This window comes from Stylophora pistillata, chromosome 4, assembly GCF_964205215.1.
Source record: "Stylophora pistillata chromosome 4, jaStyPist1.2, whole genome shotgun sequence".
NCBI classification, from domain to species: domain Eukaryota; kingdom Metazoa; phylum Cnidaria; class Anthozoa; order Scleractinia; family Pocilloporidae; genus Stylophora; species Stylophora pistillata.
This window is the reverse complement of record NC_142522.1, coordinates 12,971,617-12,985,226: the sequence shown is the minus strand read 5'-3', so window position 1 is coordinate 12,985,226 and position 13,610 is coordinate 12,971,617. Positions and strand designations below refer to the sequence as shown.

The following is a 13,610-nucleotide window of genomic DNA, read 5'->3' as shown; positions in this document are numbered from 1 at the left end:
CAGTTGGTTTGTGTTGTACTGTAAAAAAAGCCTGTTTAACTGGTTGGTTGTGCGTGCTATGCCTCTCTATCCGCTTTGCAGAAACACTTGGCAGAAAAAAAGCAGTTGAATAATATATAACTTATCAGAGGTTTGATGTGTAGTATTGCTTTGTATTTTTACTCATTGTTTCTATTTTTGATTTGCCCTACAAGTTTGTCAAAATATGGCAGAACTCATGTAAAAATACTCAGCAATATTACACACCAAAATGTCTAATATATATATCCATTCAGTTTGTGTTTCTGGCCAACATCTGTGCCCTACTATTCCTTTCATCCTCAAGCAAGAGAAGGCAAAATAAAACACCCATCTCCATAACAAAGCTATCACCCTCAAAACTCTCTGAAAACATTTACATCATGTTGACAGAAAGCTTTTCATGTAGTACCCAAACTTACTGACAAATTAAATTTTTTGTTAAATTATCTAAATTTACCATTTCAAAATTCAGTTCAGCTTGTTCATGAAGACTTCCCACTCCTATAATAGAGATGACAAAAGAAATAAATTCATTAGAATAAAAAATGTTGTAACTAAACATATTTTGTACTTGTCAAGGGAAAATTATAAGGAAGGCTGTGTTGTATTCTTTGTGCCAGGTGCCCACAAACATACAAGATGCTTCATAAATATACATACCACATAGCATCTATGGCAAACACAAACATATGGTATTCGTGCTGCAAAAATTTGGTTATCAGTTAGTTGCTAACCCTTCAATTCCGAAGATCAGATTGTTAACCCCCCCCCCCCCTCTAACTGGTACACATTTCCTTGCAAATCAGTTGTGAGAATTTGGAGTTACATGTAGATCGAGATGACAACTTCTACTTCTAACAAGTCTGAATATTCTCATTACCTGTTTACTGGATAGCGTACGGATATTTAGGGAATAAGTAAGTAAGTAAGTAAGTAAAACCTTTATTTAGACACGATAAGTATTGAAGCTGTGCAGCTTGTGGGGTCGTGTATAAAATAAAAAGATACAAACAATAGTTGCAATATAGTATAAAATAAGACTTATGTATAAACATAAGACAATGTTTATATTAATAATTGATAGTATTACCTAACTAATAAAATTATAAACCTAAAAATACTTCCTTTAGGTAGGAGCTATCTTTTACAGAATAAATTAGAGAAGTCAATGTCCCTGACCAAAGGAAGCTTCTTAATTATCCTGGAGAAACTTTTGACACTAGGCGCGTTACGGCACTCGATTGGCAGATAATTCCACAAAACTGAACCTCATCTAAAATCACATAAATCACATGTCAATCACTCTTGGCAGCTTAAGGGATAAGACAAACCTGGCAGCGCTCCCCTGAACACAGTGTAATCTCCTGTTGTTGTACAGGTCCCTCGTTCCTCAGCTGTTTCTTCAGATACAGTGGTGTTCAGATTTAGACCAAGTCGTAATGCTTCTGTTGCCAGTCGCTGTTTGAGCTGTGCAGCTGTTTGTTTTATTGCTGCTATTCTATCCTCTCTGGGAGGACTACCTGAAAGCCTTTGCTCCTCCTTTCCTGCTGCAAATTAAGAAGAGGAGTCACTTTAAGTTCAAATCATAAATTCTTTTAAACATTTGTGATTTCTTGTGCAGTGAATAGAAAAGCAAAATGTTTTCCAATGAAAGCCACACCTTTTTTAAGTCTTACTAAACTAAGATGTGTTAGTCAAAATCAATGCCAAACATGACGAGTCTTTGCTAAATGTTTAACTGATGCATAGCTTTCAAAGCAGTTCAGCAGAATCCGGAGGATAGTGCTATCATGGGTAGCAAAGTTTATCACTATTGTTTGTGAGGGGAACATCACAGCATTAACAACATTTTCAGCAGGACAAAAGCCTGCACCCAGCTTGAGGCTCCTGAATTCAATAGAGAGATCAAACCATCTAATGAAGTCCAAAAGTTAATCATAAACAGAAGAGAAGAACAGATACATGTTAAGACTATGTACTTATCGACTGAGTGGGAGGGCCGCATGGGAAAATATTTGGCGTCAAGGTCAAATGAGGGCCAAGGGAAGCTAGGTCCCTGCTTCATAACCAGGAGCCAAACAATTATTTCCTCTCAAGCCCAACTAAACTTGGTCAATAAGCCATTGATCATATGACCACTGAAAGTTGAAAATTTCAAAAATTGTGTCAACCTAGATGGGAAGTATTTGCACATAAAATAAGCCTGAGGGTGTGCACTGGACAACTTTTGAAGGCCCCACTGAAACTGTCTCATTATCAAGTACTAAAAAGATTCTAGTGCAAAAACCTTTCTTTTTTTTCTAGAGTCAGAACCACAACAAGATTCATAATTGTTGTATTTTGGGTTGAAGTCCACAATTTCTATCCAATTTCTTGGAAAAGCCATGGGAGTAAAGGGTACACGCCTTTTTCCAGACCAGCAGACACTAACCCATCTGGCCGTACACAGCTTTTGTTATGCTTTGCTATGGTAATGTATGTACAGGCCTGTGTGGTCTCATAAAAAAAGTTTAATAACAGACATACCAGATGAAGACACAACCCCTGGTCTGTGTCTGTCAGCTGTCTGATTTGGGCTGGAAGAAGAACGGGGCTCCAACTCACCTGTGGTCAACAAGTCATCATGTTGTAGGTTTCCTTTATAAAAAGCAAAATTTCATAGATATTGAAAATTTGCTCCAATAGATGGAATTTATGGTGCTAGAAATTGTTTCCCAGCTCCTAAAACACTACATGTATAAAATAATGTAATATTCCCACTTCTGGTCAAAGGGTGACTCCAGCTTTGAACTGGAGACCGTGGGTCTCCTGTTACCTCCTACTTCACCTGTTGTTTCAGTTTTTGAAATTCAGTACAACATGCACATTCAATCAAGTTTTTGCTGACTCTCAGGTGTTTATGTTTTGTTTACTGTGAATCTGCAAGTAATTGAAGGAGAAATAGTTGAAGGTTCTACAAATGACAAAACATGCATTTTCGCATACCTCGAGGGAGGCCAACATAATCAGATGGTCTCAAACCAATGGTCTTTGTTCCAATGGAGACACCAGAAACACCTGGCACTGGACTCTTCCTCTCTCTGTCAGGTTCTGGAGAAATAGAGCCATCTTCACTCAAAACAGACGATGAGCTAGATAAGCTGTGGTGCTCTCTACCGTTCATCCTAAGTGTCTCACTGGATGCGGAATAATTTGGTAGACCTTTGAAGGAGGCGATGTCGAGATTCTCTGAAACATGAAATTAGCAACAGCCTTCAACCCTACAAATATTTGTCCAAAAACACTTCTCAGGCCTCAGGCCATATAGATTAAAAGGGTTGGGCCAAAATTACTAAAATAAAATTATCATTTCATTGAAAAGATACTTCTTTTGTTATGTACCTTTATCTGACTCACTGACTTCGGTATCTTCACCGTAACACTAACAGGGAAGGAAAACACAAGGTTATAATGTAAGTAACTTCAGGTCAGGCCTCATAAGACACACTGGGCTTCAAGGAAACAGCACAGGATGATTATAAATAACTTTGAGAAGAAACTATTCTAATTTTACTCTGATACTACCCTGATGATATCTTATCAAATTAGCCTCCAGTACAGCCTCAACAAGACAGTAAATAGTAATCATACAGTAAAACTTGCAGAAAGGTATATTTTCATTCCTTGAACACCAAAAGGTAAAAAGGAAAAATACAAGACAGTTTTTCAACATAAAATATTTATTTTGATAAACTGCCTGTGGGCAGCATTTGACCATCAATCAGCAGTATGGAACTATTCAACAAATTCTTATCTTTAGATGAAGTTCCATGGCACTCTTACCAACATGCATACTGTACTTAAAAGAATATCTACAACTTTGTGTTACAAAGTAACTTGCATGTACATGCAGGCCTTGGGCAACTTTTCTCAGTCAAGAAGAGCTATTTACCTCTACTTCATCTTGTTGGAAAGGGTGGTTGTAAGGATATATAATAGATCTGAAATCACTGCGGCCTTTTGAATATGTCTCCCCAAGAGATTTCTTGTCTTTACGATGAAGGTTGTTTCCAAGATTTTTTTTCTGTCTACTGTACAGTTCCTGTAGAGAGAAGCATCAACCCATGAGGGTTTGCCTTGGGTAAAACTCAAGAAAATCATATAACTTAGCAGTTAAAAAGTTAGTATTCAAAACAATGATAATAATGATAGTAATGATAAAGAGGAACTTACAAAAATGTACACAGGATAACAATGACATAAAAAACACAATCACATCATATGACCATGAACTCAAATAAACTACAGTAACCATAATTATTCTTAAGTTGATTAATGGCCTAGTGTACCTCAAGCTTCTTCTTTTTTTCTTCCACAGCCCTTTGTTTCATTAGCCTGTCTTCTTTCAACTTTTTCTTTCTTTCAGCCATTTGTTTAGCCATGTATTTCTGCTCAAAAGAAAACAATTCACATTACTCCACAATCATGTATAAAATCAGGAATTCAGTATAAAATCAGCCAAAAAATTAAAACATCTTGCAAAAATTTTATGAGAGCAATCAAACCACAATGAAATGAATAACACATGATTTACTAAACGTGCCCATCACAAGTTTGAAATAAACCCTCCAAAGTAAAGAGAAATGAGAAACTCATTAAAGGGAGCAAGAACATCCAAAACAATCCTTTTTCTCCAGAACAGATTACTTATCCCAACCTTAACTTCATCAGTGTCATAGTGTCTCTGCTTTTGTACAGGATAGCTTGGCTGTTGTGAAGCTAGAAAATATATGATAATAATAAATATTATTATTTGATACTATTAATATTATTATTATTATTATTATTTATGCCACGTAACTCTTTCTACTACTTCTATTACAAATAAATAACTATAATTATAATTATCATCATAGTTTTAATTAGTATCATTGTCATTATCATTATTGTTGATTGGTAATGAATGGTCACAAAATCATCAATGATGAAATTATTCAAATGACTTAAATCAAAATTGAGCAAAACAGAAAATACACATATTACAAATCAGAAGGCCTCAATTTCACAGAATCCAACATAATCAGACAATGTCACCATGTCAATATCAAATAGCAAAATTTTCATCCTCGAGCATTACATGTACATCATAACCAGAATTTTCTTACTTTTTTCTTGAAGTAAGTTATCAAAAAAGTTATAAAAAACACCATAAAAAAATTACTTGCTCCAAACCTTGTGGCTTTGCACTGAATGGTCTCTTTCTCCGAGTTCCCTTTGATGACTGCTTCACTTTAATTTCTTTGGGTTTTGACTTGGGAATAACTTTTTCACCTTCTTCCTTATCTGAAGAAGCAAAGGAATCAGTTAGACAATAAAAACATCCAGTGTTAATGACTTTTTATTACATCTCTCAATTAGAAGGTACCCTAAGATTAGTCTATTGAAAGCGCTCTATTTCACAGTATAGCCTGCTAAATTCAAAAGTTTGTTCAAAGTTTTCCCTCTCTATTCAAACACAAAGGTATAATGAAATCTTCCTAAACTAATTTTCAGTGTCTGTATCATAAGTCAATGAATCCATTTATCCACCCCATTTATGGCCCACCCACCTTGCCCAAAGGCCATAAATCCAAGTGGAAGAAAGTTAGTCTGTAAGTTTTAGTACAGACCTCAAACTCTGTAAGTAAAAAGTTTATTTCACTTAATCCTACAACTGACATCTATCACTGAACTTATTATCCAACTACACCTAGACGAGTACAAATAACGCCATAGACGAGTACAAATATCACGCGGTATTTGTACTCATCTATTGTAGAGTACCGGTTAAACAGGTTTTCTCGCATCGTGCAAGCAAAGAATTGGATTGTAGTTATGAAAAAAAGAAACAAATGGCGGACAATTTGAATCATATTTCCGGCGACTAAGAGTCAGAATGGTTGGCAAACATAGATCCAAGTTCATTAGATGAATCAAACGAAGAAAAACAGCTTGACAACCAGAAAATTTCTTTATTTATTGAAGAAAATAGAAACAGCAACACAACAACGCGCCAATTCCAAACTGCTTTGCACACTTCTGTAACGCACTCCCTGTAAATAAATATCCGCGAAATTCGCCCACACTGAAATAAGAGTTTGGCGTGTTGGATAATAAATAACTTATTAGACGTTTTGTTGTGTAGTATCGCTGAGTATTTTTACTCGTTATTTGTATTTTGACTCGCCCTATGGGCTCGTCAAAATACGGCACAACTCGTAAAATACTCAGCGATACTACACAACAAAATGTCTAAAAAGATATATATATTATCTCTATATCATCTCATTAAAACAAACCCTTACCTAAACACTTACCAGAATTATTGTCAGTGTCAAGTTCTAAGTCAGACAGAATATTTTTTGCTTCTGTGGATAAAACTCTGTTCTCTCTTAAATCTTTCATATCCTCGTCGGGGCCAACTGCTTTAAATTCCTTGGAAGCAACTGAAGAATTTAGGGACAGTTCAGAATCTGTTGATAGTAGGAAAAATTACAGGTTAAATCACTATTGATAGTAATTGGTTTAAATCTGATGATTGCTGTTCAGGTGAAAATTATTCGCAATTCATTAGAAAGAATGTGAAATAAAGAAACATCAACCTTTTCTGTATCTTTGTAATTGTACCAAAGTACAACAACTGCCTATTTTTTTTTTTAATTCAGTCAACTCTCATGAGGGACTAATATAAAATTTCTTATCACAGTGTTAAAATATCAATCAAACCAGTGGATAAAGAAAAATATCACTAAGGGGATAAAAAGTTGATCCAACACTGAATTCTCCAAACTAACATCATAAGAATTGTATGGCAGACAGTAATGAGAATTACTAATGAGATCTAGGGAGTGAAAGGATTTAAGGTGTTCTAGGTAAGAATTATCTCACCTGAGTCCTTCTTCCCTCCATTCATCACTTGTTCTTCACCAACTGGAGATGCTCCTCTGGAAATATCACTTTTTTCACTTCCATTCCCTTCCCGTGAATCCCCATTCATGTAACCACCTGCCCTTTTATTGCCAGCATCATTTTTCCACTGAAAATTGAGACTCTTGGGTTCTGATATGTCTGTATCCTGGCTACTGCTTGAGTGGGGTCGACTGATGGCAGACGTTTTTGCCTTCTTGGTTGCTGGACCCAATATCCTTTTAACAGTTTGTTGGCCAGTGCGCCATGATGATGTTGTTATAGTGTCTGTTGGGCGGCGAGGAGCAATAACTCGTTGTACCTTGGGAGGTCCTGGAAGAAAGTTTTCATATTAGTCATGTATCACTTCAAGGCATAACCCTTTAATTCCTAAGCACCTAATTTCTTCTTGGAGGAATACTCGTGAATCAATCATTAACATCAAAAGAAAAAAGGACATTATTGCTAACCTAGCAAGCTTGAATGTTGACATACTAAGTATGTCCTGTATTAGATTACTTATATGCTCTCAATACATCTGAAAACATAGTAATTGTAAGAATACTTCTGCACATTGTAAAAACAATCAAAAAGCAAACAATTTAACTGATGAGGGTCTGGTAGAGGTCTAGTACACTTGGTGTCAGATACATAAGGAAATAACAGACAAAACATATTTTTCTCATCAAGCACCAAATTTGACCCACAAAGGGGTGAAAAAATGGCTTGTGGTGAAAGGGTTAAAAGACCTCTACTTTTCCATCGTGGCAGCAAGGATTCAGTCTAATATAGATATCCTCAATTGCTCCAGTCTCACCAATACAAACATGCCCAAAACTGTCCCTCAAAATAATTTGTGGACATGTTTCATTTTATTGTTGTTGTTGCAATATAATTTTATGTAAACAGGACAACTTGCCTTTTTGTTGCAATGGCTTTTGAGGCCTTTGGTTGCCAGTTCTTGTATTGTCAACTGTAGAGCTCTTTGTTTTGACCTTTCTGTTAACTTCAGATAACACTGTTGGTTTTGATTCTACCTCACTGAAACCTAATAAAGGAATTTTTGTAAATTATGATGCAACATTTCAAGTCAGTATGTTATATCACTTGGGTCAATTATCATAGAGGAATAGCTTGACATAAAGCATTGAGCGGCTAGTTTGATGGAAAATGTTGAGCTAAACTTGAGAAATGGTAGGCGTGCAGCATGCAACCATTGAGTTATGGATGCACGCTGGAGGTTGCTAAGCACAAAAGAAGCGCAAGAGTTTCAGTTGTAAGAGACAATAGCTGAGTGTGACTCTAGCTTCTTAAGTGCTTAGCAAATCTCCCAAATGTATCTATAACTCGATGGTGGCACGCTGCACACTGACCATTTCTTTTATAACATTAAGACGATCAAACGTCTTTCATTTCAAGTGGGAATAAAAAAAAAAGGAAAACAAATTGATGTCTGCATGCAAGCCACAAGCAAATGGATTGAGCATATTACAAAGTATCTTGTAATACAATGTACAAGGACTGAAGTTATCATTACAGCGGGTTACCTTTATAGGCAGGTGCTGCGGGGGCAGAGGCTACTTTTCTCTTGGAAATTGCAGGTCTTACTGGAACATCCAAATCACTTCTACATGGTTCCTCTACTGCAACCTCCACAGACAAGTCCTCTGTGCTACGGGGAGAAGGATTTGCAGAGCTCATCCCTGTTTAAAAAACAAAGGTATAATCAACAAAAGTAAGAACATCTAATTACAAATTTTAAAGTTCTTACCAAAAAAGAATAGTTGATGGTTATTTCAATGATGCATTTTGTCACAGCCTACTGGCCTTCTAGAATTTTGAAGGAGTCACAAATTACATTAAACAGTAAAAATTTCTCAAGTATTTGCGAAAAGTACAGTTTAAGGCTAGCCTGATGTAGCAGTTCATCTTAGCCCAAAGCCTCTTCAAAGATCTTTCAGATAAAGTTGTCAACTCGTGAAGCATTCTGCTCAAAATCCCATTCACATATCAAGATCTTAGCAGTCTAACCTTATATGGTGGAACAATTCCTCATCAAATATTTATGACAACTCACAATTTTAGAATTGTGGCTAAGTATGACTGTATTTTCATAGTTCATAATTTATGTTTCTTGAAAAAAGCAGAGTATATCAGCATAAGTTTTAAGGAATAGAAATTTGGACAAAGTGCCACGGCTCGACACTAACTTTTCAACTTACTCACCAAGTGGCTAGTGACATCTTAGATGTTATGACAATTTCAGTTTGTTTACTAGCAAAACTGGCTTGTGGAAATCGAAATCCACAAACTAAACCTGAATTTCTACTAGTTTGTGGCTAGTTGGCTACCATTAGTGTCGAGCCCTGAGTGCTCTTCAGAGATTTTTAAAGTAGATGGCCATTCAAGGACGGTAGCTGCCCCAGTAATATAAAAATTGTTCGCTTATCACCTTTGGGTAAAATTAGACATTTTCTTCACCTGTGACAGAATCAGTTGGACCAAGCCTGAAGGCTTGTTCTTTCTGTAGTTTAATTCTTTCTTTCAACCTTGCAAGTGCATCTGTAATCAGAAGTAAATAGAGATACTCTTCAAGGTCCCTTTTCATACAAATATAGCCCTATAATTATAATTTATTCATTACTAGTGTGTATCTTTATAATAACTATGATCAGATGTGCATTCCTAAAGTATATATTATATAAAAAAGAATTTAAAAAACTTAAGTATATATTATATAAAAAGAGAAAATCTCTAGTAAGTAATTATTATGCAAGACTAAAAAGATAGGTCCTTAGATAAGTTTTAAAACTAGTAACACATGTGATTTCAAAGCTCACTCGCACCTTATAGCAGCAGAAGACTTTATTGCAAACTTTTACTTTTACCCTGAAATTAACACTTTAACTTCTGAGATCTGATTGTTAATTCTCCCCTCTTGCTGCTACACATTTCTTTCTAAAGCAGTTATGAGAATTTGGTATTGGTTCAAGATGAAAATTTATAATTGAAAAGACTGAGTATTCTCACTACCTCTTTGCTAGATAATGTAAGAATGTTATAAGGAGAGGTTACATGTTCATCATTTATGGGAGTTGAAGGGATAATTCCACAGTAGCAACCAATTGCAGTTCTTTTGAGGACAGTCCTTAACTCAGAAAGCTACACAACAAATGCACAAATTAACTCTCTTCTAGTTTAAATGTAGGACCAGAAAAAAAATTGATAGAAAGAAACATAGAATACCGGAATTATTAGCTATTACAGGTCTGAGCCCAAGCGAGGATGTTGGACGAGTTTCACTCATGGATGTTCTAGCTGTACTGCCAACTTCCAATGAGTCATCAAAGCTAGAAGAAGAAGGGATGGTTGAAAGACCTTGAAATCTGACCGGCGATCTACGACTTGGTTGCTCATTTGTCCTATAGATTGATGAGTAAGCTGTTGTCAAAACAGGATCCAGACCCTCAGTTACAGCGGGGTATGTAGGAAAGATAGCAGGTGGATTTCTTGGGGTGGTACTGCTTCGGAGCTCAGTAGAGAGACTATCCCTTGATGGAGGAGATAACAAAGAGGTGGGTGCAGGTGCTCTGATTGTAGACTCCTGTTTGTTCCCATTCTATAGATCAGCCAAAGTAGGAAAAAAAATAAAAGGCCTCAAACAATTGATACATGTGCATAGCATGAAAACTTTACAGGAAATTCATTTAGCAGATTGGCAATTCTTTATGTTTTGTGAGAGCAAATTTTTGTGATTGATTGAGTGATGTTGGTAACTACTTTTTTATTTTATTTTCATGCAGCAGAAAGAAAGCAGTGAAAAAGAGTATTTTCTCATTTTCTAACTTAATGAGTAAAACAGAGAGGAGCTGGTTAGTCAATGAATTGTAGAGATTTATCAGCTAACTAATTTTGCCAGCTGATGACATTTAGCAACAGCTGTGTAAATCTAATAAGAACTTGAACTACGAGTGATAACATAACATGCAAGACGTTGGGCTTTACAAGACACTGTATCAATCAATTGGTCAATCGCCATGGCCAGACCCAAAATATCATGAATCCAAACTTTCCTTACCAATGAAAACTCGGATGATCTTCTCACAGGTGAGTTAGCACGATCTTCTCCCAAAACATTTGCAGATCGTGCACCTTGTCCATATCGACCTGGTCGCAGTTCATATCTGGACACCCGTCCATATCTCTGTGTCTCAGAGAATATTTCTTGTAAGGGTTCATCATTATCCTCCACTCCAGAACCAAGACCTGCATTTGCTTCATTTATCCTTGCTTCAGCAGCTTGGAGCTGTATGAAACAATTGAGATCTTCATAAACATTAAAAATGCACAGTCACTGTTTATTATCCAACTGCACTATGTAGAGTACAAATAACACAGAGCTCTGGACATAAAAAAAAACATATCAGACATTTTGGTGAGTAGTATTATGTGTAGCTTTATCAAAATATTTGCACAACTCGAAAGACAACACTTAGAGATACTAGAGCGCACTATGATATCTACAGCTCTTTCCAAATATTGGCTAGAAATGCAGAACCCCAATAATCTACGTATGTGATCATCAAAATATTAAAACTACAATATCAGTCAATGGAAATGTAACAAACAAAATGCTGTACAAAAAAACTCTGTAACACAACATGACTCCTATACTTCTAAGTGAAGTCCTACAAGCTATGTAACATTTGAAAGTTCAATAACCTGGCTGATGTTCGCTCGTTCAAGGAGACTTTATCAATTCAAATCAACATATCAATTGGAAAGTGAATCAAATGACTCGAAGCGTCAATAACACGTAAACGTTTTTTTACGAATGCAGGCCCTCCAAAATATTTCATATTTTTAATTTAATGTCCAAAGAAGAAGCAAATCAAAAGCTCGATCATTAACGATCACCTAGCAGCCCACCTGTTACAATGGAACCAGACATAAATGTACGTGATCGAATTTCACTTACCGCAGACTTCACTTCCCCGACGTTTTCCCATGCTGCTGCCAGGTCTGCAAAATTATAATTTAAATAAGACTCACTTTTTCGAGTACCTAATGATAAATGAGGTTTTTAAAAAGCGTAGCAGAGCACACTCCAACTCTGTTTGGCACAGGTTTTAAAAACATATAATGAATCAAAACAAAACAAGGCGATTGATCACACGAACCTTGCAAAATTAGTTAAGCGAAACCAAAGAGCAACGGTCACAACTAACATTTTTTTCTCACTTCCTTACTTTACCATTTCTTCAAAAACACTACCTGAGAAAGAAGTGTGGTACTTTCCATCTCTCGGTAAAGGGCCACGCTGAACCGGGACGGGATCTACGATGCGTCGACCACGAAACAGCGTCGACGAAGCCATCAAAAAACTTTCGCTTTCGTCATCGGGAGAGCATCAGACAAAGACAAAAAAACTTCCGCCATATTCTGTTAGCGCTCAGGAAACTTTGGATGGTCCGTATTTCGACTGATGCTTCTCCTGTTAATTATCCTCAAGAATTCCTTTATGTTTTTGAATGAAAAACACTTTGAAATCATAGATCTATTTCAGGCAAATGACCCAACTACAGCCCGCCATTTTTTGTTTTCAGGGCAAAGCAGTGTGGGAAATCAGCAGCGCTTGGTGTCTCATGGGAATTATCATCACGGCAGTAGATGTGGCGGGGGACGGGAGCCTACGTGCAACAACGTGTAGCCGTACCCTCTCCCCCAAGGAGAAATGGAAGATAGCAGAGAAAGGTACAGCTACACGTAAGCTTGTAACGGGAAGGAGCATATTTTTTGCCTCAGAGAACACTTCCTCTCTCAATGCAAGTAATGTCAGGCACGGAGAGTGCCAAGATGACATATGAAGCAGACAGTCATAAATTATTATTCATAAATATATTTGATAAGTGAGGTGGCCATTACATCTATAGAATGAGGTGCCATTGCTAACGGTTTTATAATAACTTAGATTCGACAAAACATTCCAAAATCCTCCAATCGGTAGGGGCGAGGTTATTAAAAAATTTACCATATGTCTTTAAAGGGGCATAGGTACGAGGAAGGGGGGAATTAATTTAGCCTTTTTTTTTTCTTTTTAAGAAGGTCGCAAGTATACGCAACAGAATTTTTCTTGCATCGTACTCGCTTGACTCTACTAACCTGTCATACTCAACAATCAGGACATCTTTTCACGCACTCGCGCTTGTATGGTATTTCGAATAAATATAAATGTATATAATTATTGGGAGGGGTACGAATTGACCACGGTACCGGTTCGAACCGACTCAAGTAGGTACGAACCGACTGTAACTGATCGTATCATGTCTACATTTTCAGGTTTACATTTTCAACAAAGTTTCTAGAATGGGGTTTTTGGGTGTGCGAAAAATTGTGGTAAGTAAGGACCTAAAAATGGAGGGTTCTTAAAGTGACTAGGATGGGGTCTACTTTTTGGCCACGATTCCCAGAATACACTCTAATGGAGAAGAAGCGGCACCTAACCAGCGAGTACCCCTGTCCTTTCCCCACCTCCGCTCGGCAAACAACCCGCTGGTTAGAATATGATTGGTCTGTCCCTATTGGGTGTGGCACATTGTGCGGATCAATATTAGCTGAGTTGGTTGAACCTGGTGGCGATCTTCCCTGGAATATTTTGTTTTTGC

At 36.8% G+C, this 13,610-nt stretch overlaps 1 protein-coding gene across 6 annotated transcripts in view; it reads right to left on the bottom strand.

The window, feature by feature from the left end:
- LOC111333926 (uncharacterized) overlaps positions 1-12,562 on the bottom strand; it is a 42,306-nt gene extending 29,744 nt beyond the window's left edge. For 2 of the 6 annotated variants that reach the window (XM_088758774.1, XM_088758778.1), the window contains exons 1-18: positions 12,220-12,562; positions 11,924-11,967; positions 11,024-11,251; positions 10,192-10,564; positions 9,427-9,507; positions 8,493-8,648; positions 7,865-7,993; positions 6,928-7,278; positions 6,357-6,512; positions 5,233-5,343; positions 4,718-4,779; positions 4,350-4,448; positions 3,953-4,102; positions 3,403-3,442; positions 3,007-3,249; positions 2,548-2,658; positions 1,353-1,568; positions 479-522 (exon numbers count right to left, since the gene is read on the bottom strand). In XM_088758774.1, coding sequence (XP_088614900.1) covers positions 479-522; positions 1,353-1,568; positions 2,548-2,658; positions 3,007-3,249; positions 3,403-3,442; positions 3,953-4,102; positions 4,350-4,448; positions 4,718-4,779; positions 5,233-5,343; positions 6,357-6,512; positions 6,928-7,278; positions 7,865-7,993; positions 8,493-8,648; positions 9,427-9,507; positions 10,192-10,564; positions 11,024-11,251; positions 11,924-11,967; positions 12,220-12,322 — 2,697 coding nt within the window. In that variant the 5' untranslated portion in view covers positions 12,323-12,562. The remainder of the gene's footprint in view (positions 1-478; positions 523-1,352; positions 1,569-2,547; positions 2,659-3,006; positions 3,250-3,402; positions 3,443-3,952; positions 4,103-4,349; positions 4,449-4,717; positions 4,780-5,232; positions 5,344-6,356; positions 6,513-6,927; positions 7,279-7,864; positions 7,994-8,492; positions 8,649-9,426; positions 9,508-10,191; positions 10,565-11,023; positions 11,252-11,923; positions 11,968-12,219) is intronic. The other 4 variants (XM_088758775.1, XM_088758779.1, XM_088758776.1 and 1 more) reach the window with 4 other exon arrangements.
- Between the last annotated feature and the right edge of the window lie 1,048 nt (positions 12,563-13,610).